This window comes from Coregonus lavaretus (assembly GCF_964263955.1).
Source record: "Coregonus lavaretus genome assembly, chromosome: 2".
NCBI lineage: Eukaryota > Metazoa > Chordata > Actinopteri > Salmoniformes > Salmonidae > Coregonus > Coregonus lavaretus.
This window is the reverse complement of record NC_139989.1, coordinates 88,189,253-88,217,230: the sequence shown is the minus strand read 5'-3', so window position 1 is coordinate 88,217,230 and position 27,978 is coordinate 88,189,253. Positions and strand designations below refer to the sequence as shown.

General features: G+C 42.4%; 1 protein-coding gene across 1 annotated transcript; it reads right to left on the bottom strand.

The window, feature by feature from the left end:
- Positions 1–6: 6 nt before the first annotated feature.
- Positions 7–27,978, bottom strand: LOC311141108 (NLR family CARD domain-containing protein 3-like). Its single transcript, XM_084176372.1, has 12 exons — positions 27,879–27,978; positions 22,249–22,392; positions 21,399–21,497; positions 15,321–15,437; positions 14,932–15,016; positions 14,574–14,802; positions 12,417–14,176; positions 11,939–12,112; positions 11,374–11,513; positions 8,735–8,849; positions 765–839; positions 7–426 (listed from the first exon to the last, which is right to left on the bottom strand). The coding sequence occupies exons 2-12, from the start codon at positions 22,374–22,376 to the stop codon at positions 37–39; spliced, it is 3,312 nt and encodes a 1,103-aa protein (XP_084032498.1). The 5' UTR covers positions 22,377–22,392; positions 27,879–27,978; the 3' UTR covers positions 7–36.

Sequence of the window (27,978 nt, the reverse complement as noted above, 5' to 3'; positions counted from 1 at the left end):
TGTGTGTGTGTGTGTCAGTGTTACCATGGTTATTATTTACAGGGACACTGAGGAGTCAACATCCCAAACCCTAAACCCTGGATAGAGGGGCTCAGTGAATGTGGAGTGGAATGTGCTCAGGTGGGTCAGTGTGTCAGAGGAGACTCTGTAGAAGGACAGAGTGCCGGCTGGCCAGTCCAGATACACTCCTACTCTGTGGGAGCTGGAGGAGGGGACGTCTATGGTAGTGGGGTTATTATTGTGCCAGGCAGAGTAGCTGTTGTCAGAGCAGTACAGACTCCAGGACTTGTCATTGTATCCAATCCCACAGTCATCACCCCATCCTCTCCTGCTGATTCCTTTATATGTCACTCCTATAACAGCCCTTCTCCCACTCCACTCTACCTCCCAGTAACAGCGCCCAGTCAGACCCTCTCTACACAGCACCTGCCCACAGTCCTGTCTGAGGAGAACAGAAAGGTGACATGTAGGAGAGAGAAGTGTGTGTGAGTGTGTGTGTGTGTCCAGTGTGTGTGTGTGTGTGTTTGTGTGTCCAGTGCGTGTGTGTGTGTGTGTCCAGTGTGTGTGTGTGTGTGTGTGTCCAGTGTGTGTGTGTGTGTGCGTGTGTGTGTGTCCAGTGTGTGTGTGTGTTTGTCCAGCGTTTGTGTGTGTGTCTAGTGTGTTTTTTCCAATGTGTGTGTGTGTGTGTGGATGCAGTGTGTTAGTGTGTGTTGGTCCACTACCTCCCAGTAACAGCGCCCAGTCAGACCCTCTCTACACAGCACCTGCCCACAGTCCTCAAATCTCTCTGGGTGATCAGGATACGGCTGCTTCTCTCTCCTACATGTCACCTTTCTGTTCTCCTCAGACAGAGAAAGGAATATGTTTACTGTGTTTCGGTCCAGTGTGAGATCACAGACATCTGATGGATGAAACCAGACACAATATTAGAAATCATCATCATTCACATTAGAATGTTAACTCATTTTTCACTAATTCATTTAATGTAGATGTTTCTAGTTATCAAAAGGAGAAGTTAAGGTAACTTGAGACTTGTTGAATGATCATATGTTATACTGTATGGTAATATAAAACACACTTATTCCCATTAATTACACACAAACACACATCCTGAACACACACACACATCCTGTACACACACTAACACATTGAACACACACTCACACCTGTATGCATGCATGAACACACACACATCCTGAACACACACACACACACACACATCTTCATGCATGAACACACACACACACATTTCTAATGTAACAGGAACACGCCACACACAGACACACACATTGTCAAAGCAACTCTTTGTAAACTTTGGTGTCCCTGATTTGTGCTTCTGTAGAACTACAGCTGATATTTAATATGACCAAGTAAGTAATGATGGTGGTCTTTGACTTTGACTTCACTTGAATTAAGACTTATTCTTAGTCATATTCTTCACAGCAGTCAACACTCACATTTTCTAAGTCCAGGTTTCATTGTGTTCTCTCCACCATGTTCCACACTGTAGCGGTAAGCAGAAGAACAGACAGTCATTGAGGGATACACCTGAACTCACACACACACACACACACACACACACACACACACACACACACACACACACACACACACACACACACACACACACACACACACACACACACACACAGTCAGCATATAACTTTGTCCAAGTGTGTGTGTGTGTGTGTGTGTGTGTGTGTGTGTGTGTGTGTGTGTCCAGTGTTTGTGTCCTGTGTGTGTACTTTTTGTGTATGTGTCCTTTTTGTGTGTGTATTTGTCCAGTGTGAGTGTGTGTGTGGGACAAGTGTGTGTGTGTGTCCAGTGTGCGTCCTTTTTGTGAATGTGTCCAGTGTGTGTGTGTGTGTCCAGTGTGTGTGTGCGTGTGTCCAGTGTGTGTGTGTCCAGTGTATGTGTGTGTGTGTGTGTCCAGTGTATGTGTGTGTGTGTCCAGTGTGTGTTTGTCCAGTATGTGTGTGTGTCTAGTGTGTGTATGTATGGATCCAGTGTGTGTGTGTGTGTGTGTGTGTGTGTGTGTGTGTGTCCTGTGTGAGTGTGTGTTTTTCCTTTTTGTGTGTGTGTTTGTCCAGTGTGTTTGTTTGTGTGTGTATGTGTGCGAGTGTGTGTGTCCAGCGTGTGTGTGTGTGTGTCTACTGTGTTTTTTTCCAGTTTGTGTGTGTGGGTGGGTGAGTGTGTGTGAGTGTGTGTGTGTGTCCAGTGTGTGTGTGTGTGTGTTTGTGTGTCCAGTGCGTGTGTGTGTGTGTGTCCAGTGTGTGTGTGTGTGTGTGTGTCCAGTGTGTGTGTGTGTGTGCGTGTGTGTGTGTCCAGTGTGTGTGTGTGTTTGTCCAGCGTTTGTGTGTGTGTCTAGTGTGTTTTTTCCAATGTGTGTGTGTGTGTGTGGATGCAGTGTGTTAGTGTGTGTTGGTCCAGTTTGTGTGAGTTTGTGTGTTCAGGTTGTGTGTGTGTGTGTGTCCAGTGTGTGTGTGTGTGTGTGTGTGTGTATGTGTCCAGTGTGTGTGTGTGTCCAGTGTGTGTGTGTGTGAATGTGTGCGTGTGTGTATGTGTCCAGTGTGTGTGTGTGTCTCCAGTGTGAGTGTGTGTGTGTGTGTGATCCAGTGTGTGTATGTGTGTGTGTTTTTGTCCAGTGTGTGTGTTTCCAGTGTGTGTGTTTCCAGTTTGTGTGTTTCCAGTGTGTGTGTGTGTGTGTGTGTGTGTGTGTGTGTGTGTGTGTGTCCAGTGTGTGTGTGTGTCTCCAGTTTGAGTGTGTGTGTGTGTGTGTCCAGTGTGTGTGTGTGTCAAGGATGTGTGTGTGTGTGTGTGTCCAGCGTGTGTGTGAGTGTGTCCATTTTTTTTCTCCAGTTTTCCAGTGTGAGTGAGTGTGTGTGGCTCCAGTGTGTGTGTGTGTGTGTGTGTCCAGTGTGTGTGTGTGTGTCCATTGTGTGTGTGTGTGTGTCCAGTTTGAGTGTGTGTGTGTGTGTCCAGTGTGAGTGTGTGTGTGTGTGTGTGTGTCCAGTGTGTTTGTGTTTCCGGTGTGTGTGTGTGTGTGTTTGTCCAGTGTGTGTGTGTGTGTCCAGTGTGAATGTATGTGTGTGTGTCCGTGTGAGTGTGATTGTGTGTGTATGTGTCCAGTTTGTGTCCAGTGTGTGTGTGTGTCCAGTGTGTGTGTTCAGAGTGTGTGTCCAGTGTGTGTGTGTGTGTGTGCGCCCAGTGTGTGTGTCCAGTGTGTGTGTGTTTCCAGTATGTGTGTGTGTGTCTAGTGTGTGTGTGTGTGTCCAGTGTGTGTGTGTGTGTCCAGTGTGTGTGTGTGTCCAGTGTGTGTGTGTGTGTCCAGTGTGTGTGTGTGTATGTGGGTGCGGTCATAGACCACATGGACAAGAATGGACGGACTCCGCTGGACCTGGCCGCTTCTACGGAGACGCGAGATCGTGAGTAGAGAGATAAATCGACAGACAGTGAGACTGACAGACAGGCAGACGAACGGGCGGGCAAGCGGACGGACGGACAGGAAGACAGACAAGACAGACAGACAGACAGACAGACATTAAGCTCATCTGTCTCACTAGGCCTGCCCCTTAGTTATGCCCAACACAAGTGCTCTGTGTCTCCTTATGTTGTATTGTAGGTTAAGTATTGTATTCGCGGTGCCGGGTGTAGCACGAAGCTAGCTAGCTAGCTAACTCACCACCTGGACTAGCTGGCGAGTGGCTATTAGCAACGGTATAGTTGTTTCACGCCTGAGAGTGCCTATAATTACGCCAGCTGGCTGCCTACAATAATTACATACAATAATTGCCTACCATTCAGCTGTTTTCTAACCTCATTGTCTGAACCGTTAACGTTAGGTAGCAAGTGGCTACTGCGCTTGAAAATTAGCAAGCTTGTTGCAACCTGGATAGCTACTTGTAAACAATAGCTGGAACGACTGAGCGAACAGACGCGAACTGGCTGAGTCAATTCAGTGGCTAGCTTTGCACTTGGCTAGCTAACACTAGCTGCTAGGGGTAAGTCATAACCTACACTTGTGTTTTGTTTTTTTACATATTGATAGCCCGAGTCGCTCAAGGAATTCGGGACATGGGTGACTAGTTAACGTTAGTTTGGCTCTCTCTGTGTATTCGTGCCGTGAAAGGAGAGGTTCTTCTTTGTCTGAAAGCAATGGCTAGCTAGTTTGCTAACTATTCTAGCTAGCTAATTAACTAGCTATCAGCAACGGTATAGTTGTTTCACGCCTGAGAGTGCCTGTAATTACGCCAGCTGGCTGCCTACAATTATCCATACAATAATTGCCTACCATTCAGCTGTTTTCTAACCTCATTGTCTGAACCGTTAACGTTAGGTAGTAAGTGGCTACTGTGCTTGAAATTTAGCTAGCTTGTTGCTACCTGGATAGCAACTAGTAAACAATAGCTGGAACGTCCTGGCGAACAGACGCGAACTGGCTGAGTCAATTCAGTGGCTAGCTTTGCACTTGGCTAGCTAACAGTAGCTGCTAGGGGTAAGTCATAACCTACATTTGTGTTTTATTTTTACATATTGGTAGCTAGAGTCGTCCAAGGAATTCGGGACATGGGTGACTAGTTAACGTTAGTTTTGCTCTCTCTGTGTGTTCGTGCCGTGAAAGGAGGGGTTTCTTCTTTGTCTGAAAGCAATGGCTAGCTAGTATGCTAACTATTCTAGCTAACTAACTGGCTGAATAAGTTGACGACGGACTCGCTCAAGCTGTCGGGACTAACACACAACGTTAGACACGGACACGAACAATCTGCTTGGCGTGTTGACACACTGGTGGTTTGTTGTGGCCGAGTATTGGTGCTAAACCGTGTTGTTGGAGTCCGGCATGCTAGCTGGCTGTGGCGTCTTATGACTAGGTGCCCTGGACGATTTTCACGGAAGAATACTGTACCTAGTTAGCTAGCTGAATAAACTAAGTTAGTCTAATCCTAGAAACATTGAACCGCTGTAGTTTACAACAATTATAGTTTCTGAGGTGGAAGTTGGGAGAGTTATATTTGGGTGTTGTGGTGAGGGAGGCCCCGCTCTCTCCTTTCGCAGATGTTTAGTTCATTTCATTCCGATCTCCTTTGCATTATTGTAGCCATTTTCTGCAGCCTGTCAACTATGCCTCTGCCTATCCCTGTTCTCTCCTCTCCGCACAGGCTATACAAACGCCTCACACCGCGTGGCTGCTGCCTCTCTAACCTGGTGGTCCCTGCACGCACCACCCACCTGGAGTTCCAGGTCTCAGGCAGCCTCTGGAACTGCCGTTCTGCTGCCAACAAGGCTGACTTCATCCCAGCCTATGCTACCCTCCAGTCCCTCGACTTCCTGGCGCTGACGGAAACATGGATTACCACTGAAAACACTGCTACTCCTACTGCTCTCTCCTCGTCTGACCATGTGTTCTCGCATACCCCGAGAGCATCTGGTCAGAGGGGTGGTGGCACAGGAATCCTCATCTCTCCCAAGTGGACATTCTCAATTTTTCCCCTAACCCATCTGTCTATCTCCTCATTTGAATTCCATGCTGTCACAGTCACTAGCCCATTTAAGCTTAATATCCTTGTCATCTATCGCCCTCCAGGTTCCCTTGGAGAGTTCATCAATGAGCTTGATGCCTTGATAAGTTCCTTTCCTGAGGATGGCTCACCCCTCACAGTTTTGGGGGATTTCAACCTCCCTACGTCTACATTTGACTCATTTCTCTCTGCCTCCTTCTTTCCACTCCTCTCCTCTTTTGACCTCACCCTCTCACCGTCCCCCCCTACTCACAAGGCAGGCAATACGCTTGACCTCATCTTTACTAGATGCTGCTCTTCTACTAATCTCACTGCAACTCCACTCCATGTCTCCGACCACTACTTTGTATCCTTTTCTCTCTCGCTCTCCTCCAACACTACTCACTCTGCCCCTACACAGATGGTAATGCACCGCCGCAACCTTCGCTCTCTCTCTCCCACTACTCTCTCCTCTTCCATCCTATCATCTCTTCCCTCTGCTCAAACCTTCTCCCTCCAATCTCCTGATTCTGCCTCCTCAACCCTCCTCTCCTCCCTTTCTGCATCCTTTGACTCTCTGTGTCCCCTATCCTCCAGGCCGGCTCGGTCCTCCCCTCCAGCTCCGTGGCTTGATGACTCATTGCGAGCTCACAGAACAGAGCTCCGGGCAGCGGAGCGGAAATGGAAGAAAACTAAACTCCCTGCCGACCTGGCATCTTTTCACTCCCTCCTCTCTACATTTTCTTCATCTGTTTCTGCTGCTAAAGCCACTTTCTACCACTCTAAATTCCAAGCATCTGCCTCTAACCCTAGGAAGCTCTTTGCCACATTCTCCTCCCTGCTGAATCCTGCCCCCCCCCCCCCCCTCCTCGCTCTCTGTGGATGACTTCGTCAACCACTTTGAAAAGAAGGTTGACGACATCCGATCTTCGTTTGTTAAGTCTAATGACACTGCTGGTCCTGCTCACACTGCCCTACCCTATGCTTTGACTTCTTTCTCCCCTCTCTCTCCAGATAAAATCTTGCGACTTGTGACTGCAGGCCGCCCAACAACCTGCCCGCTTGACCCCATCCCCTCCTCTCTTCTCCAGACCATCTCCGGTGACCTTCTCCCCTACCTCACCTCGCTGATCAACTCATCCTTGACCGCTGGCTATGTCCCTTCCGTCTTCAAGAGAGCGAGAGTTGCACCCCTTCTCAAAAAACCAACACTCGATCCCACTGATGTCAACAACTACAGACCAGTATCCCTTCTTTCTTTTCTTTCCAAAACTATTGAGCGTGCCGTCTTTAGCCAACTCTCTTGCTATCTCTCTCAGAATGACCTTCTTGATCCAAACCAGTCAGGTTTCAGGACTGGTCATTCAACTGAGACTGCTCTTCTCTGTGTCACGGAGGCTCTCCGCACTGCTAAAGCTAACTCTCTCTCCTCTGCTCTTGTCCTTCTAGACCTGTCTGCTGCCTTTGATACTGTGAACCATCAGATCCTCCTCTCCACACTCTCCGAGCTGGGCATCTCCGGCGCGGCTCACTCCTGGATTGCGTCCTACCTGACCGGTCGCTCTTACCAAGTGGCGTGGCGAGAAGCTGTCTCCGCACCACGTGCTCTCACCACTGGTGTCCCCCAGGGCTCAGTTCTAGGCCCTCTCCTATTCTCCCTATACACCAAGTCACTTGGCTCTGTCATATCCTCACATGGCCTCTCCTATCATTGCTACGCTGACGATACACAACTAATCTTCTCCTTTCCCCCTTCTGATAACCAGGTGGCGAATCGCATCTCTGCATGTCTGGCAGACATATCAGTATGGATGACGGATCACCACCTCAAGCTGAACCTTGGCAAGACGGAGCTGCTCTTCCTCCCGGGGAAAGACTGCCCGTTCCATGATCTCGCCATCACGGTTGACAACTCCATTGTGTCCTCCTCCCAGAGTGCGAAGAGCCTTGGCGTGACCCTGGACAACACCCTGAATTTCTCCGCTAACATCAAGGCGGTGACCCGATCCTGCAGGTTCATGCTCTACAACATTCGAAGAGTACGACCCTGCCTTACACAGGAAGCGGCACAGGTCCTAATCCAGGCACTTGTCATCTCCCGTCTGGATTACTGCAACTCGCTGTTGGCTGGGCTCCCTGCCTGTGCCATTAAACCCCTACAACTCATCCAGAATGCCGCAGCCCGTCTGGTGTTCAACCTTCCCAAGTTCTCTCACGTCACCCCGCTCCTCCGCACACTCCACTGGCTTCCAGTTGAAGCTCGCATCTGTTACAAGACCATGGTGCTTGCCTATGGAGCTGTGAGGGGAACGGCACCTCTGTACCTTCAGGCTCTGATCAGTCCCTACACCCAAACGAGGGCATTGCGTTCATCCACCTCTGGCCTGCTGGCTCCCCTTCCTCTGCGGAAGCATAGTTCCCGCTCAGCCCAGTCAAAACTGTTCGCTGCTCTGGCACCCCAATGGTGGAACAAGCTCCCTCACGACGCCAGAACAGCGGAGTCACTCACCACCTTCCGGAGACATTTGAAACCCCACCTCTTTAAGGAATACCTGGGATAGGATAAAGTAATCCTTCTACCCCCCCAGTGGTTATCCCACTGGCTATAGGGTGAATGCACCAACTTGTAAGTCGCTCTGGATAAGAGCGTCTGCTAAATGACGTAAATGTAAATGTATGTGTGTGTGTCCAGTGTGAGTGTGTGTGTCCCCGTGTGAGTTTGTGTGTGTGTGTGTTTCCAGTTTGTGTGTGTGTGTGCCCAGTGTGTCTGTCCAGTGTGTATGTGTTTCCTTTGTGTGTGTTTGTGGGGCCACTGTGTGTGTGTGTGTGTGTGTGTCCAGTATGTGTGTGTGTGTGTGTGTGTGTGTGTGTGTGTGTGACCAGTGTGTGTGTGTATGTGTCCTTTGTGTGTATGTGTCCAGTGTGTGTTTGTCCAGTGTGTGTGTGTTTCCAGTCTGTGTGTGTCCAGTGTGTTTGTGTGTGTGTTCATTGTTTGCGCTTGCATGTGTGTCCAGTGTATGTGTGTGTGTGATACACTGATACACGTGCACACATACACACTGGACACACACACACACACAGCATATAACTTAGTCCAAGTGGTGGTCAGAATGTTTGTCTTAACTCGCCTGATAACTCCAACATGTCTGATATGAACATTGACATAAACCCTCTACATACTTGAGTTTCTCCAGTTTGAGGTGTGGATCCTCCAGTCCAGCAGAGAGCAGTCTGACTCCTGAGTCTCCTGGGTGATTGTAGCTCAGATCCAGCTCTCTCAGGTGTGAGGGGTTTGACTTCAGAGCTGAGACCAGAGAAGCACAGCCTTCCTCTGTGACTAGACAGCCTGACAGCCTGCAAAGAGTCAAATCATATTAAAAACACACTGCAATTCTTTGGTGGTGAAAATATATTTTTTAAACATTTTCAGATACATCAGAGTCCTGAAACCTGCCATATCTATTCATATATGTATATACACACTACTACCAGTCAAAAGTTTGGACACACCTATTCTCATTCAAGTTTTTGTTTAGTTTTTAAAAAACTATTTTCTACATTGTTTAAACCAACTCTTAGTTTCCTGATTCAGATCTGTTTAAACCAAGTCTTAGTTTCCTGATTCAGATCTGTTTAAACATTTACATTTACATCATTTAGCAGACGCTCTTATCCAGAGCGACTTACAAATTGGTGCATTCACCTTATGATAGCCAGTGGGATGACCACTTTACAATTATTATTATTATTATTATTATTTTTTTTTTGTGGGGGTGGGGTAGGGGGGGGTAGAAGGATTACTTTTATACTATCCCAGGTATTCGTTAAAGAGGTAGGGTTTCAAGTGTCTCCGGAAGGTGGTCAGTGACTGTGCTGTCCTGGCGTCGTGAGGGAGCTTGTTCCACCATTGGGGTGCCAGAGCAGCGAAGAGTTTTGACTGATTCAGATCTGTTTAAACCAACTCTTAGTTTCCTGATTCAGATCTGTTTAAACCAACTCTTCTGGCTGTCATTGTCATGCCATGTACACTACCAGTCAGAAGTTTGGACACACCTACTCATTCAAGGGTTTTTCTTTATTTTTACATTTTTTTTACATTGTAGAATAATAGTGAAGACATCAAAACTATGAAATAACACATATGGAATCATGTAGTAACCAAAAAAGTGTTAAACAAATCAAAATATATTTAAGATTTTAGATTCTTCAAATAGCCACCCTTTGCCTTGATGACAGCTTTGCACACTCTTGGCATACTCTCAACCAGCTTCATGAGGTAGTCACCTGGAATGCATTTCAATACACAGGTGTGCCTTCTTAAAAGTTAATTCGCTGAATTTATTTCCTTCTTAATGCGTTTGAGCCAATCAGTTGTGTTGTGACAAGGTAGGGGGGTATACAGAAGATAGCCCTATTTGGTAAAAGACCAAGTACATATTATGGCAAGAACAGCTCAAATAAGCAAAGAGAAATGACAGTCCACCATTACTTTAAGACAAGACGGTCATTCAAGAAGGAACATTTTAAGAACTTTTAAAGTTTCTTCAAGTGCAGTCGCAAAAAATATCAAGCGCTATGATGAAACTGGCTCTCATGAGGACCGCCACAGGAATGGAAGACCCAAAGTTACCTCTGCTGCAGAGGATAAGTTCATTAGAGTTACCAGCCTCAGAAATTGCAGCCCAAATAAATTCTTCACAGAGTTCAAGTCACAGACACAGCTCAACATCAACTGTGCAGAGGGGACTGTGTGAATCAGGCTTTCATGGTCGAATTGCTGCAAAGAAACCACTACTAAAGGACACCAATAATAAGAAGAGACCTGCTTGGGCCAAGAAACACAAGCAATGGACATTACACAGGTGGACATTTGTTCCTTGGCCTGGAGTCCAAATTTGAGATTTTTGGTTCCAACCGCCGTGTCTTTGTGAGAAGCGGTGTGGGTGAACGGATGATCTCGGCATGTGTAGTTCCCACCGTAAAGCATGGAGGAGGAGGTGTTATGGTGTGGGGGTGCTTTGCTGGTGACACTGTCTGTGATTTATTTAGAATTCAAGGCACACTTAACCAGCATGGCTACCACAGCATTCTGCAGCGTCACGCCATCCCATCTGGTTTGTGCTTAGTTGGACTATCATTTGTTTTTCAACAGGACAATGACCCAACACACATCCAGACTGTGTAAGGAGAGGGATTGAGTGCTGCATCAGATGACCTGGCCTCCACAATCCCCGACCTCAACCCAACTGAGATGGTTTGGGATGAGTTGGATCGCAGAGTGAAGGAAAAGCAGCCAACAAGTGCTCAGCATATGTGGGAACTCCTTCAAGACTGTTGGAAAAGCATTCCAGGTGAAGCTGGTTGAGAGAATGCCAAGAGTGTGCAAAGCTGTCATCAAGGTAAAGGGTGGCTATTTTAAGAATTTCAAATATAAAATATATTTTCATTTGTTTAACACTTTTTTGGTTACTACATTATTCCATATTTGTTATTTCATAGTTTTAATGTCTTCACTATTATTCTACAATGGAAAAAATATTAAAAATAAAGACAAACCCTTGAATGAGTAGGTGTGTCCAAACTTTTGACTGGTACTGTATATACATGAATTAATGTATCATTATTAACAGTAGATTACATGTTTCTAAACACTACTAAATTAATCCTTGTGTGTGTGTGTGTGTCCAGTGTGTGTGTGTGTGTCCGTGTCCAGTGTGTGTGTGTCCGTGTCCAGTGTGTGTGTGTGTCCAATGAGTGTGTGTGTGTGTGTGTGTGTGTGTGTGTGTGTGTGTGTGTGTGTGTGTGTGTGTGTGTCCGTGTCCAGTGTGTGTGTGTGTCCAATGAGTGTTTGTTCATTTAGTGATACAGGAATACTGACCTCAGAGTCTCCAGTTTACAGTGAGGATTCCCCAGTCCAGCAGAGAGCAGCTTCACTCCTGAATCCTTCAGGTCATTGTTACTCAGATCCAGCTCTCTCAGGTGTGAGGGGTTTGACTTCAGAGCTGAGACCAGAGAAGCACATCCTTCCTCTGTGACTAGACAGCCTGACAGCCTGTAAAGAGTCAAATCATATTAAAACCACACTGCTATTCTTTGGTGTTGAGTAATTTTCTTTCTGTGAGTAGATAACATGTTTCTAAACACTACTGAATGAATCCTAATGATGCCATGATTGAGAAAGATTATGAATGAATCATGAATAATAATGAGTGAGAAAGTTACAGAGGCTACAACAAAACATCCTAACCTCTCACCATTAACATCAAATAAAAGGTGACATTCTATAATGAAACATTCAATCTGAAATCCAAAATGGTGGAGCATAGCACCAAATGTAAAACTGTAAGCTTCACTGTCCAAACACATATGGTGTGGACTATGTGTGCCTGGTAAACACATGTGGATCTGGTGAACAGTTATCACTTGTTGACCAACTACAGGAATACTGACCTCAGAGTCTCCAGTTTACAGTGGGGATTCCCCAGTCCAGCAGAGAGCAGCTTCACTCCTGAATCCTTCATGACATTGTTACTCAGATCCAGCTCTCTCAGGTGTGAGGGGTTTGACTTCAGAGCTGAGACCAGAGAAGTACAGCCTTTCTCTGTGAGTCCACAGAATGACAGCCTGCAAAGAGATCATAATGATTTCACAAACACACTGTTAATTTAACACCAGTAGTGTAGAAGGACAATGGCAGATGCATTTGGTTTATTCTCTTAAACAACATATATATTAATCTTCCGTCTCCTAGAATTGTATGGTCATATTGTTATACTAATGTGAACATCAATGCATTGATTCAGTAAGTTTTTCAATATAATATAATATATTATATACATATTATAATATATATTTTTCTCTAAACTGAATATTTCTTCCTGATGATTAGTACTTAAATGTCATTTTATGTACTCACAGAGCAGCTCTGGAGGCTTTGACCACTGGCAGCAGCCTCAGAAGACCTTCCTCTGATCTGGAGTATTTATTCGGGTCAAACACATCCAGCTCCTTTTCTGAAGTCAGCAACACAAAGACCAGAGCTGACCACTGTGCAGGTGACAGTTCTTCTTCTGAGAGACTTCCTGATCTCAGGTATCTTTGGATCTCCTCCACTAGAGAATGGTCATTCAGTTCATTCAGACAGTGGAACAGATTGATGCACCTCTCTGGAGAGGGATTCTCCCTGATCTTCTCCTTGATGTACTTGACTGTTTCTTCATGGCTCTGTGAGCTGCTTCTTGTCTTTGTCAGTAGACCTCGTAAGTGCTTCTGATTGGACTCCAGTGAGAGGCCAAGAAGGAAGCGGAGGAAAAGGTCCAGGTTTCCTGTCTCACTTTGTAAGGCTTTATCCACAGCACTCTTGTAGACAGTAACTTCAGTAACTTGAGGTTCGGCCATTAGATTCTCATTGTTGTTGAAGAATGAGAGGAACACAAATACAGCAGCCAGAAACTCCTGAATGCTCAGATGCACGAAGCAGTACACCTTGTCCTGGTACAGCCCACATTCCTCTTTAAAGATCTGTGTGCACAATCCTGAGTACACTGAGGCTTCATTGACATCAATGCCAGCCTCTTTCAGGTCTTCTTCATAGAAAATCAGATTGCCATTCACAAGCTGTTGAAAAGCCAGTTTTCCCAGTGACAGAATGCTCTCTTTATTCCAGTGTGGACCTGTCTCTTCTTTCCCAAGATACTTTTCATTCTTCTGTTTGGTATGAAACTCCACAAGGTGTGAGTACATCTCAGTCAGAGTCTTGGGCATCTCTTGTCTCTTGTCTGTACTCAACATGTGTTCAAGGACTATTGCAGAAATCCAACAGAAGACTGGAATATGGCACATGATGTGGAGGCTCCTTGATGTCTTTATGTGTGAGATGATTCTGCTGGCCAGGTCCTCATCACTGAATCTCTTCCTGAAGTACTCCTCCTTCTGTGGGTCATTGAACCCTCGTACCTCTGTCACCTGGTCAACACACACTGAAGGGATCTTATTGGCTGCTGCAGGTCGGGTAGTTATCCAGAGGAGAGCAGAGGGAAGCAGATTTCCCTTGATGAGATTTGTTAGCAGAACATCCACTGAGGTTGACTTTGTGACGTCACAGCATATCTTGTTCTTCTGGAAGTCTAGGGGCAGTCGGCACTCATCCAGACCATCAAAGATGAACAGAACTTTGTACTTGTCGTAGTTGGAGATTCTTGATTCTTTGGTTTCCATTGAGAAGTGATTGAGAAGTTCAATGAAAGTGTGTTTTTCCTTTTTCATCAAATTCAGCTCCCGAAAAGGGAATGAAAATACAAATTGGACATCCTGATTTGCTTTTCCTTCAGCCCAGTCCAGAATGAACTTCTGCACAGAAACTGTTTTTCCAATGCCAGCGACTCCCTTTGTCAGCACAGTTCTGATAAGTTTGTCTTGTCCAGTTAAGGGTTTGAAGATGTCGTTACATTTGATTGCAGTCTCTGGTCTTGCTTGTTTCCTGGTTGTTGTCTCAATCTGTCTCAGCTCATGTTCATTATTGACCTCTCCTGTTCCACCCTCTGTGATGTAGAGCTCTGTGTATATCTTATTGAGAAGTGTTGGGTTTCCTTGTTTAGCGATCCCCTCAAATACACATTGAAACTTCTTCTTTAGATTAGATTTGAGTTCACGTTGGCAAATCACAGCAAGCTCATCTGAATCTAGAAATAACACAGAGGATATTAATATTACGTATGTTTTAATGGCTACAGTATTGTAGGACTGTTATAAAGTTTTTAATTAAAAAAATGTATTCTCTTAACTGTCTCTATAAATGTGTAAATGTTTTCATAATGCATTACACACTGGAGTGACTGATTATATTATTATTGGTATTATCTCTCTCTCTCTCTCTCTCTCTCTCTCTCTCTCTCTCTGTTTCTTTCTGTCTCTCCTCTTCTCTTTTCTAAATTAATCAACACAACACATTCCGCTGCTACTTGATCATTAGGTGTTGTGTTAAGGCTGCTACAGTTACACAGCTACTTTAGCTGTACTTTAGCTACAGCTTTTTAAATGTTCTAAAACAGCATTCAACATGAGGCAGACAGCTCTTACTTTTCTCCAGTGTGTCAGCAAGCTCCTTCTGGTTCATTTTCCTCAGGACGTGCAGTGTGATCTTCAGAGCCCCCTCTCTGGCACTGCTCTCCTGCTTCTCATCTTCAGCATCCACCACTTCCTTATCCTGCTTCTGACTCTCAAAGCCTTCTGGGAGTTCCGGACTAAGAATCCTCTTGAACATCTTCAGCTCGTTCTTCACAAATGTCATAATATTCTCTTCAAGCAACTGAAATAAATCAAGTAAATCAGTTAAGCAAGAGACTAAATGCTTTCTCATTAACACATGAATGAATGATTGACAGATCAACTTTACTTGAGGTAAACAAAAACAAATGTACATAACAGGACCACATACACTGAATATGGAGGCCAGGTCTGTTTGATGACTCTGGGAAGACTGACCACTGAGAATATCTGACTCTGATCTCTCCTGTTGGTTTCTGGGGACAAAACACAAGATTACATCTCCTCATCCAGGGAGTGCACACACACACACACACACACACACACACACACACACACACACACACACACACACACACACACACACACACACACACACACACACACACACAGGGAGGGAATGTAGCGTTAGTTTAATATTGTTTCAGAACTATGAAAATGTAAAAAGTATTAGCCTATGGATTATGAAAACAACCAAAAGAAATGGGAAAATGGGAGAGGAGAAATGACTAGAGACAGTGTTGTTTAACTCACTGACCATGACCCATGAGTTCTTCTTACCTTTGTTCACTAGAAAAGTCTCCTGCTCTAAACACTATAGGTAGATCCATAGACTTGTCACTCTTCATGGACACACAGCTGGGTACAGGGGAGGCTGGTCTCTCTTGCTTGATTGGACTTCAACACAACAGAGACAAACATTATGTCTCTCATCTACTCTGAGCTCAGATGGGGAAACATAAGAAGAGTTTCATTCCAAAACGCTATATATCCATTTTCAGAAATGTTCGTCAATTAGCTTTTATAGTTTCAAGAAATTATGAAAGAGATTGGTGTGTTTTTTCACTATCTAATCATGGAATGGGGTTGTTCAATGACAGACATGTATATATTTTTTTAATCTATCACTTGATGGTTTCATTTCAGAGAGACAAATAATCATGTTTTTTTGCAAAATGCTACATATCTGCCTCACTCTCAGAGAAATAAGTAGTACTGCTAAGTTTTACACAGTAATAATATATTTCTGCCTCAATCTCAGAGAAATAAGTAGTACTACTAGGTTTTACACAGTAATAATATATCTGCCTCACTCTCAGAGAAATAAGTAGTACTACTAGGTTTTACACATTATAATAATAATAATAATAATATGCCATTTAGCAGACGCTTTTATCCAAAGCGACTTACAGTCATGCGTGCATAAATTTTTTGTGTATGGGTGGTCCCAGGGATCGAACCCACTACCTTGGCGTTACAAGCGCCGTGCTCTACCAGCTGAGCTACAGAGGCCTGTCTCACTCTGCCTGCCTCACTCTCAGAGAAATAAGTAGTACTGCTAGGTTTTACACAGTCAAATGTGACCGACCGGCTCGATTTGATCTTATGTAGCAAAATTTGAAATTGTGTTTTTTTACATTGGATAAAAGTAGAGACTCAGCTAGAAAAAGGTATATCATACACTACAGTTGAGGAACAATGGGAAAGTAATTCTGCTTTGAAAGATGATAAACTTGTAACCTCAATTTTGAGAAAATGGCCTTTGAAAGTTTTGGTACACCTACTGGAGAGCTCTTCTTTATCTACAGTGGATTTACTTTGGCAGATAATCTCACCCATCTAAATAAATAGTATATATATGTAAATATATATAGTTAACTAAATGTATGGTGTTTTTGGTTTATGTCAGTTTCATTGTTTGTTATGCTATAAATTGTTATGTTATGGTTGTAAGTGGTAAAATGAACTAGAAAATGTCATATTTTGAAATTCTGAGTAATTACTACTAGTAAGGATGTACTTTATTCAGTACTTCTGCAGTTACTAAATAATTCCAATAGATGGCAGCATAAGACCAGGAATGACATTTCAGAAGATCAGTTTAGTTTTCTCCCTGGATACACCACCACTCCCCCTCACAGGAAAACTCCTGCACACGCTTTTTACTGTCCCTTTCCACACTGCTAACGCAAGAGGAACGACTGAAAAAGCATTTAACACATTACTGTGAAATAATATAATGATGATTCATGTTTATTATTAGCTGTTTTATGCTCATGTTTTGAAATTATACTTCATTACTATAATGATTATCAATAAGCCTGAACATTAATTTAGTCACCTCTGGTCGAGAAAAACGTATTTTCCTAGTACATTCATTGTCAGATTCATCAACTAGCAGCGAGCACTCTGCCTTCTAGCACAAGCGAGTGGCATGTTGAGGTACATTTGCTAACTGGGAGGGTTGCATGATGTAATTTATTGGCAGGCTGGAAGACGCACTCTTGTCTTTTCTATTCCGAGGTTGTTTAATCGCAATATTAGATATTTCATCAAATGCATGTATACTAGGGTTGAGGTTGGAGCATCTGACTAGTGATTATTTACCAGGGGTTCAACACCTGCTATAGTCACTATTTAATTGCTCTTCCAAAAGCATCACAGGCCTAATATGAGATATATAGCTAACTAAAGTAATGAGTGACTATTTTAGACATGGGACATATAGTCTTTGGTTGCATTCTATTTTATGTCAATCATATTGCTACTTGTAGCCTATAACTGATGCTTCGTGGTCTTATGCTACCATCTATTGGAAATATTTAGCAATTAAATGATATTAATTCAAGAACAGACATTGGTGAGGCAGCTGAGAATAAAGTGTACAGTGAGGGAAAAAAGTATTTGATCCCATGCTGATTCTGTACGTTTGCCCACTGACAAAGACATGATCAGTCTATAATTTTAATGGTAGGTTTATTTGAACAGTGAGAGACAGAATAACAACAAAAAAATCCATGATTTAGTACTTGGTGGCAAAACCCTTGTTGGCAATCACAGAGGTCAGATGTTTCTTGTAGTTGGCCACCAGATTTGCACACATCTCAGGAGGGATTTTGTCCCACTCCTCTTTGCAGATCTTCTCCAAGTCATTAAGGTTTCGAGGCTGATGTTTGGCAACTCGAACCTTCAGCTCCCTCCCCAGATTTTCTATGGGATTAAGGTCTGGAGACTGGCTAGGCCACTCCAGGACCTTAATGTAGTCTTCTTGAGCCACTCCTGTGTTGCCTTGGCCATGTGTTTTGGGTCATTGTCATGCTGGAATACCCATCCACGACCCATTTTCAATGCCCTGGCTGAGGGAAAGAGGTTCTCACCCAAGATTTGACGGTACATGGCCCCGTCCATCGTCCCTTTGATGCGGTGAAGTTGTCCTGTCCCCTTAGCAGAAAAACACCCCCAAAGCATAATGTTTCCACCTCCATGTTTGACGGTGGGGATGATGTTCTTGGGGTCATAGGCAGCATTCCTCCTCCTCCAAACATTGCGAGATGAGTTGATGCCAAAGAGCTCCATTTTGGTCTCATCTGACCACAACACTTTCACCCAGTTCTCCTCTGAATCATTCAGATGTTCATTGGCAAACTTCAGACGGGCATGTATATGTGCTTTCTTGAGCAGGGGGACCTTGCGGGCACTGCAGGATTTCAGTCCTTCACGGCGTAGTGTGTCACCAATTGTTTTCTTGGTGACTATGGTCCCAGCTGCCTTGAGATCATTGACAAGATCCTCCCGTGTAGTTCTGGGCTGATTCCTCACCGTTCTCATGATCATTGCAACTCCACGAGTTGAGATCTTGCATGGAGCCCCAGGCCGAGGTTGATTGACAGGTCTTTTGTGTTTCTTCCATTTGCGAATAATCGCACTAACTGTTGTCACCTTCTCAAACAAGCTGCTTGGCGATGGTCTTGTAGCCCATTCCAGCCTTGTGTAGGTCTACAATCTTGTCCCTGACATGTTGGAGAGCTCTTTGGTCTTGGCCATGGTGGAGAGTTTGGAATCTGATTGATTGATTGCTTCTGTGGACAGGTGTCTTTTAAACAGGTAACAAGCTGAGATTAGGAGCACTCAGTGCTCCTAATCTCAGGTGTCTTTTAAACAGGTAATAAACTGAGATTAGGAGCACTCAGTGCTCCTAATCTCAGCTCGTTACCTGTATAAAAGACACCTGGGAGCCAGAAATCTTTCTGATTGAGAGGGGGTCAAATACTTATTTCCCTCATTAAAATGCAAATCAATTTATAACATTTTTGACATGCGTTTTTCTGGATTTTTGTTGTTGTTGTTATTCTGTCTCTCACTGTTCAAATAAACCTACCATTCAAATTACATTACCATTCCATTAAAATTAAAATTATAGACTGATAATTTCTTTGTCAGTGGGCAAAATCAGCAGGGGATCAAATACTTTTTTCCCTCACTGTATGTTTCTTGTTAATTCCTTAGATCAGTCTCAAACCTGCCCCACGCCAATTGCTGGACTTTCACAGAGGTTACAAGGTCACCCAGTTCAAACCACATTTGAAAAATTAAACTAATGTGGCTTGTTTATCAAGTGTTCTTTCTGCCTTGCAATAATAAATATCATAAAATAAGTAATAACAACAACAAAAAAACAGCAAAACGCTTAGACAGGTTTTGATTAACAAAATAATCAAAATGCTATTTAGTACTATAATTGTATTTACTAAGATAATATTATTACTAAAATCGTTTCTAAAAGTGTTCTAGGCTACCCTACCCTAGAATTAGGGTTATGGTTAAGGCTAAAATAGGTTATACCTAGGGTTAGTGGTTAGGGTTAAAACTAAAATAGAATTAGGGTTAAGGGTTAGGGCTAAAATAGGTTATACCTAGGGTTAGAGTTTCTGTATAGCACTTTGTGACATCTGCTGATGTAAAATGGGCTTTATAAATACATTTGATTGATTGATAGGTTTAGGGTTTTTATGTCAAAAAACAGTATGGGTTTATGGCACTCTTGCTCCTCCCTGTGGCCGTCTGTGGTTACTACATAACTCATTCATGACACTTGCTTGGCTCATAATCTGAGGTAGCAACTGCATCAGATCTATAAATCAATGAACTAGACCACCCGATCAGACAACAATCACCCCATTATACCCATTTGGTTTGCAACTCAGTGTACCTGCGCAGCATTTGCTCAATCCGATGCCTACAAACGAAGATTTCGATGCATATCAAATTACCCAGCAGCCATTTAGAATCAACAAATCTTCAAAGAAAAATTGTTATTTCTTAATTACAAAATGTATTCTGTCTGTTTAAGAGGTTAACATGTTTGATGGCTATCCGCCAGCCATTGCCTCTTAAACTGTGTCTCACCTCACTATTGGTGACCACAACATGTACTCAGGTGAATAGTGAGCGCGCTCACCAAGTAGCCGTAACCTTGTTAATAATAAGTTATCTGAGGTAAACCTACAGGGTTACCGCTCACTAAGTATCCGTAACCTTGTTAATAATAAGTTAGAGAGTTCAGAGTAGAAAATTGGTCGTATAAGTGCTGAGAATAAAGCCTTCTACTCTTATGGGTATAAATTAAAGCTATGCATGAAGCCTCTAGTCCCACCTAGTCGGCAGATATTGAGGACACTTCATGAGCTGTCCTAACCAGTTAAGAGTTAACAGCAGGTGTCTTGATAATACTATAGAATAATGCAGCGAGTCAGTGGTTCCTGCGCCACATGTAATTGCTTGGAGTAGTTAAAAATAATATATTTATATTTCTATATGATCAATCCATAAATAATATAGACCTACATGCAACCGTATGTCTTGTGCTTTTGGCAATGATTTATGTATAATAATTATGTACAAGTGACAACATGTATGTTTGCATAGCGTTTTGTCTTCATTTTGGCAGATTAACTCATGCTTATTTCTGAATATTAACTCAGGATTTCGCCCAGCGGCTAAGGAGTTGGAGCTGTGGCAGGAGTTGGACCTATGGCAGAAAGGTGGCTGGTTCGAATCACTGGCCGGGTGATGGAAAAAACGGGTGGCTTGATCTGACCACTGGAGGGCTGCTGGGTTCACATCCTCAAAACATTGACCTTTTGTTGATCAGAACTCTAGAGGTTCTTCTTCACTGAACCCAAAAATATATATAACTTTTAGTGGTTCCATATATGAAGGAAGTGATAGAAGCCTTTTTTTGGTTCTATAAGGAACCTTCTTTTCTAAGTGTATAATAAACACGTTTTTCTTTTGATTATTTAATTACCTACATCATGTTTTTTCAAGTTATCCCTTTGGAGCGCAACATCACGTTGTTAAAAATTGAATCATAAATTGGCCATGGCTATAAATTGGGCAATTGAAGGCATCTAGGGCGAAATATGTGTTCGATGAAAATGAACATTGTATGCAAAGTTGTAGGCAACATTATTGACAAGGGACCCTGATGCCTACGATGCCAAAGCTATTTAGAGTTGTTAAACGGGTGTGTTGGTATAACGGTAATATTGTCAAAATTCCGCTTGTAACAACCATCAGAATTTGTTAAAGAAATATGCATTCCATTATATTAGGCAATAATGAAGAGTAGGCAAAGTGGTCGTGTCGTATTAAAATTCTATCAAATGTCTTCCATTGCAACGAGTCCAGTCAGGGTGCTGCAGAACCCCTGCAGTACCTCCACTGACCCCGGATTGAGAACTCCTGATTTAGCAGATACTCTAATCCAGAGTGATTTACAGTAAGTGCATTCATTTTAAGATAGCTATTTATTTTGTAAATAAACTTAATAAATTCTTCATGAAATTGTCATCTCACCTCTTAGCTTTGGTGTCATGTTCCCCAGAGAGACTCATTTTAGAGGCAGGGACCCCCTCCTCTCTCTCCCCAGAGAGACTCATTTTAGACCACTGACCCCTAAACAGAGATGCAGCATGTTGGTTGTGGTTACCACAGTAACTAAACAGAGATGCAGCATGTTGGTTGTGGTTACCACAGTAACTAAACAGAGATGCAGCATGTTGGTTGTGGTTACCACAGTAACTAAACAGAGATGCAGCATGTTGGTTGTGGTTACCACAGTAACAACTCATTCTAGAATGTCCATTGTTCTCTTTTACTTTACTTTCTTTTTACTTTTCTCTTTTTTACATTTGAAATTTGAAAATGAATTTTCCCACACAGCTGGAAATGTATTCAATGTTTAAAAAGGCTTCTAAAGTTTATAATTTCCACTTCAAAATGTCAGACTTATTTTGCTATAATGAAAAATGAATCAACCCCTACAAAAAATGTCCATTAATTATAATCCACATAATAATTCACATTTCCTGTTGCTGCAGGATTATTTTCCTGCTGAGAGAAACTGGGTCAAATTAAGATATGGCATCTGTAAGTGCATTCATCTTACGATAGCTAGGTGAGACAACCACATATCACAGTCATATATACAGGATATAAACATTTTATTCTAGCTAAACAATGGAAATGTAGTGTTTTGAAAACAACAACAAAAAAATGCATACACATTTAAAATCTATGAATTAAAAATCTGAGAAAAGTAATATTAGTAATAAATTATATTTTAAAAAAACACAAATGTGATTTTTTTGGGGAAATAGCATTTTGGAAATAAACATGATAAATTCTTCATAAATTGTCATCTCACCTCTTAGCTTTGGTGTCATGTTCCCCAGAGAGACTCATTTTAGAGGCAGGGCCCCCCTCCTCTCTCTCCCCAGAGAGACTCATTTTAGAGGCAGGGCCCCCCTCCTCTCTCTCCCCAGAGAGACTCATTTTAGACCACTGACCCCTAAACAGAGATGCAGCATGTTGGTTGTGGTGAACACAGTGACAACTAATTCTAGAATGTCCATTGTTCTCTTTTACTCATGATCTCTTAGAAATAAAACATTTACTAACAGACACATCCAAACAGTCGGGTGATTTAATTTAATCAAATCAAATCAAATCAAATTTTATTGGTCACATGCGCCGAATACAACAGGTGCAGACATTACAGTGAAATGCTTACTTACAGCCCTTAACCAACAGTGCATTTATTTTAAACAAAAAAAAAAGTAAGAATAAAAACAACAACAAAAAAAGTGTTGAGAAAAAAAGAGCAGAAGTAAAATAAAGTGACAGTAGGGAGGCTATATATACAGTAAAATAAAGTGACAGTAGGGAGGCTATATATACAGGGGGGTACCGTTGCAGAGTCAATGTGCGGGGGCACCGGCTAGTTGAGGTAGCTGAGGTAATATGTACATGTGGGTAGAGTTAAAGTGACTATGCATAAATACTTAACAGAGTAGCAGCAGCGCAAAAAGGATGGGGTGGGGGGGCAGTGCAAATAGTCCGGGTAGCCATGATTAGCTGTTCACATGAACATTGTTACGTTCCTCAACAAGAAAGAAAACATTGTCTCTCAAACAGAAGAAGGAACTAACAAAGAGTCACTAACAACAACCAAAACGAAACAGGTGGTTTTAGGAGGGGTTCTGAAAGACACTCATGGGGGTGTCCACTAGTGGTGGGAAACAGAGGCTTTCTGAACGCTTTGGGGCTTTCAACAAATTTTGAAGAAAACGCAATGGATGGATTTGAGGACTAATAAACAACATTTAGTTAGTTATGTTTTCAAAAACGATGCATCTGTGGTATTATTTAGGATACTAAATACAGAAGATTATCATAGGTTACACTAAATAAAACACATTATTTAAACAACAATGGGAAATCCCAATTCCCGTCCCTACCTGCTGAGCTCCCATTCAGGGGCTACAAACTGGAAGACATCAAACTAAATGTGTAAATAAGGTGTCCAGTAGAGGTCAGTGTTTGAAAGAGACTTTACATCTAAAAAAAAAAGCACTGGCACCAGGGAGAAATCAGTGAGATCTCTCGCATTTTGTGAGGCCGGTTGGACGTACTGCCAAATTCTCTAAAACGACATTGGAGGCAGCTTATGGTAGAGAAATTAACATTCAATTATCTGGCAACAGCTCTGGTGGACATTCCTGCTGTCAGGATGCCAATGGCACGCTCCCTCAAAACCTAAGACATCTGTGGCATTGTGTTGTGTGAGAAAACTGCACATTTTCGAGTGGCCTTTTATTGTCCCCAGCACAAGGTGTACCTGTGTAATGATCATGCTGTTTAGTCAGCTTCTTGATATTCCACCCCTGTCTGGTGGATGGATTATCTTGGCAACTGATAAATGCTCACTAACAGGGATGTTAACACATTTGTTCACAAAATTGGAGAGAAATAAGCTTTTTGTGCGAATGGAACATTTCTGGGATCTTTTATTTCAGCTCATGAAACATGAGACCAACACTTTACATGTTGCGTTTATATTTTTGTTCAGTATAGATAAAAACACAAAGGTTCCAGCAGAGGTCAGTGCTCTTCTGACAGCTGTCAGATGGTAGTGTGATGTCCGAAGCTTCGACCGTCATCATCACGTAGTATTGTCACTTTGATACAAGCATTGATACGTTGTGTCCAATCAGTAGTGCTTTGAAAACTGCAACGGCGCATCAGACCTCCGGTTTTAATCGTCCAATCCCTAGTGTCCACTGAATGTTGACTAGCAACAAGAAAGTGGTACCTAAAAGACTCCCACCATGAGTGCCCATTGAAGTGGCTCCAGACGAGGACATCTGAAATAAAAACCCTCCAACTTACAATATGGAGTAAAAAAACAAGTGGAGCAAACCAAACCAAACCAGACCAAACCAGACCAAACCAGACCAAACCAAACCAGACCAAACCAGACCAAACCAGACCAAACCAGACCAAACCAAACCAGACCACACCAGACCACACCAAACCAGACCAAACCAAACCACACCAGACCAAACCAGACCAAACCAAACCACACCAAACCAGACCAAACCAGACCAAACCAGACCAAACCATACCAGACCAAACCAGACCAAACCAAACCAAACCAAACCAAACCAGACCAAACCAGACCAAACCAGGCCTAACCAGACCACAACATACCAGACCAAACCAGACCAAACCAGACCAGACCAAACCAAACCAAACCAAACCAGACCAAACCAGAACAAACCAGACCACACCAAACCAGACCAAACCAGACCAAACCAAACCAACCAAACCAGACCAGACCAAACCAGACCAAACCAGACCAAACCAGACCAAACCAAACCAAACCAGAACAAAACAAACCAAACCAGACCAAACCAAACCAACCAAACCAGACCAGACCAGACCAGACCAAACCAGACCAAACCAGACCAAACCAGACCAAACCAGACTAAACCAGACCAAACCAAACCAAACCAAACCAGACCAAACCAGAACAAACCAAACCAGACCAAACCAAACCCTGGGAGATACAAGACAGAAATACTTTGTTCACAACTTAAAGAAGCAGAGCTACAAAGAGGTGCCAGTCTTCTAACATCTCTAAGGCCAACCAGAACACTGGACCAGCTGCTCTTCAATATCACATAACAGATGGAACCCTTCTGACTAAAGAGATGACAAGCCAGCACAGGCATAAGCATACTGTCTATTGAGGTGGCGCCAAGAGGTGCGGCCAACGTGCTAACGTCCATCCTCAAAATATAAATGGAAATACCAAAGCCTGTAACAACATGTAGTCGTGACTGATATCTTTCACCTCATCTCCCTGTTACTGTTTGTTAAGGTAGTTATAGACAGTGCAGCAACACAAGGCCACATTCCTCTCAGCCCTTCCACTCTCTCAGGCTAATGTGTATTTATTAAAAGTAGACTATTTCTTTCAATCTGTTCTTTTCTAAACGTATCTGAGAATGTAGACTGAAGGGCTAAAATGGACATGATTGATCTGAGGGGGATCAGTGATCCGTACAGAAAGGTTTTTTGCAACAAGTAAGAGATTTTATATTATGTAAAGTAGGCTAGGTTCTACTGTATAATAGCATATGCAGATCAAGGTCTATACCTCGGCTATAGCCTACAATATCCTAGATGACCAGCCTAAACCTGTTCAGATCAGTTCACATAGTATCAGTCGCAGGATTGATCACCTACAAATCGGTTTTAAGTGTAAACAGCGGGCAGGGCGGTAAAGCCAGGTCGCTGGCCAAAAAGGCAAACACCCTACGCATCGCAGCAATGGGAATTGTAACCTGGCTCACACTGTCCCCTACAAAAGCAAGTCCCGTGCTTCGACTACTCAGACCCCTCACACGTCTGGACCATGAATTCTGATGGCCTAACAGACACCATACCACTTCTGACACCAATGTAGCGAACAGTGGAGCAGGGAAGCGAACCCAGGTTGCACGTGTAAAAGGCAAACAACCTACGCATCGCGCCGCTGGTGCCAATTGGGTTACTTGGTTGGCATTGTGACGTGGCTCATTTAGCGAGGATCACTACACTATAGTAAAACTATGATACAATTAAGTTATCATATGAAATGTTAAATGTAGAACTATAATATATGAATATATTGAATTTGATTTGCCCATGTTCAGTTAGCTCCATTTTGTATGATTAGACTGACACAAACCTGTCTCAGTAGAAGTCGACTGTTAGGTCTGAGTGTTTTACTTCCATTCACTGTACTAAAATTACACCAGACATTACATTTCTCTACCACTTTATAATCATTCCTGGCAGGATTCTCACCTTGTAGCCTGAATTCAAAACCAGAACATGTCAAGTCGTTGAGATATTTTCAGTTCTGCTGAAAGAGCACCTTCCTGATGACTAGCACTCTGTGTATTCTTATGGGTGAAGTCTGATCTGGAATGTGAAGCTAACTGAAATGTAGATAAGCTTTGAAAAAACAGTATATCTAGCTTGCATCATAGTACACCCCTCAGGCTAAGTTCAGGTTTCAGCATGAGGCAGGCATCAACAGCCGAGTTGTAGGCTACAACCTGGGTCGTATTCATTAGTTTACACCACAGACAACAGTTTTAAAATGTTGCATAAACAGTTTGCTCCAAACGCTGTACAACGTGACCTAAACGGTTTCTGTTGCCAAACGTTTTGCTACGGTGGGCACTAATGAACACACAGCCTTTCCACAATATTTATTTGTATCTCTTTCAAACAGCATACCTTCCAGAGTGAAAATAGTTAACAGTAGATTAGAAAGAGAAAATGTTGTTGCTTGTTGTGTTTTATGCCTGTTTTGAGAAGACAAGTCTATAGACCTATGATACAGTACACTCTTAGAAAAAATAGTTCCAAAAGGGTCCTCTGGCTGTCCCCACAGGAGAACGCTTTTGGGTTCCAGGTAAAACCCTTATGGCTTCCATGTAGAACCCTCTGTGGAAAGGATTCTTCATGGAACCCAAAAGGGTTCTACCTAGGACCAAAAAGGGTTCTACAAAGGGTTCTCCTATGGGGACAGCCAAAGAACCCTTTTAGTTTCTAGATAGTGTAGGAGCGATCACCCTGGGGCACACAGATGGAAACAGAACGAATTCACCCCACGCATCTAATTTATATCCAAAACATTTTAAGGAGAGTAGGCCTATTATAACACTGTCCACAAACATATCATCAACTATATGAATACACATAACAATATCATCAACTATATGAATACACATAACAATATCATCAACTATATGAATACACATAACAATATCATCAACTATATTAATACACATAACAATATCATCAACTATATTAATACACATAACAATATCATCAACTATATTAATACAAATAACAATATCATCAACTATATTAATACACATAACAATATCATCAACTATATTAATACACATAACAATATCATCAACTATATGAATACACATAACAATATCATCAACTATATTAATATCATAGCAATATCATCAACTATATTAATACACATAACAATATCATCAACTATATTAATACACATAACAATATCATCAACTATATTAATACACATAACAATATCATCAACTATATTAATACACATAACAATATCATCAACTATATTAATACACATAACAATATCATCAACTATATTAATATACATAACAATATCATCAACTATATGAATACACATAACAATATCATCAACTATATTAATACACATAACAATATCATCAACTATATGAATACACATAACAATATCATCAACTATATGAATACACATAACAATATCATCAACTATATTAATACACATAACAATATCATCAACTATATTAATACACATAACAATATCATCAACTATATTAATACACATAACAATATCATAAACTATATTAATACACATAACAATATCATCAACTATATTACGACACATAACGATCGTTGTCTTACCTTTTATATGTCTCTCAATAGAAGTAGAGTCTGGAATGATCATTCGGTGGTGGAAAGTTCCTTTAGTTTGGTCTGCTCATTTCCATATCAGGTTCTACCT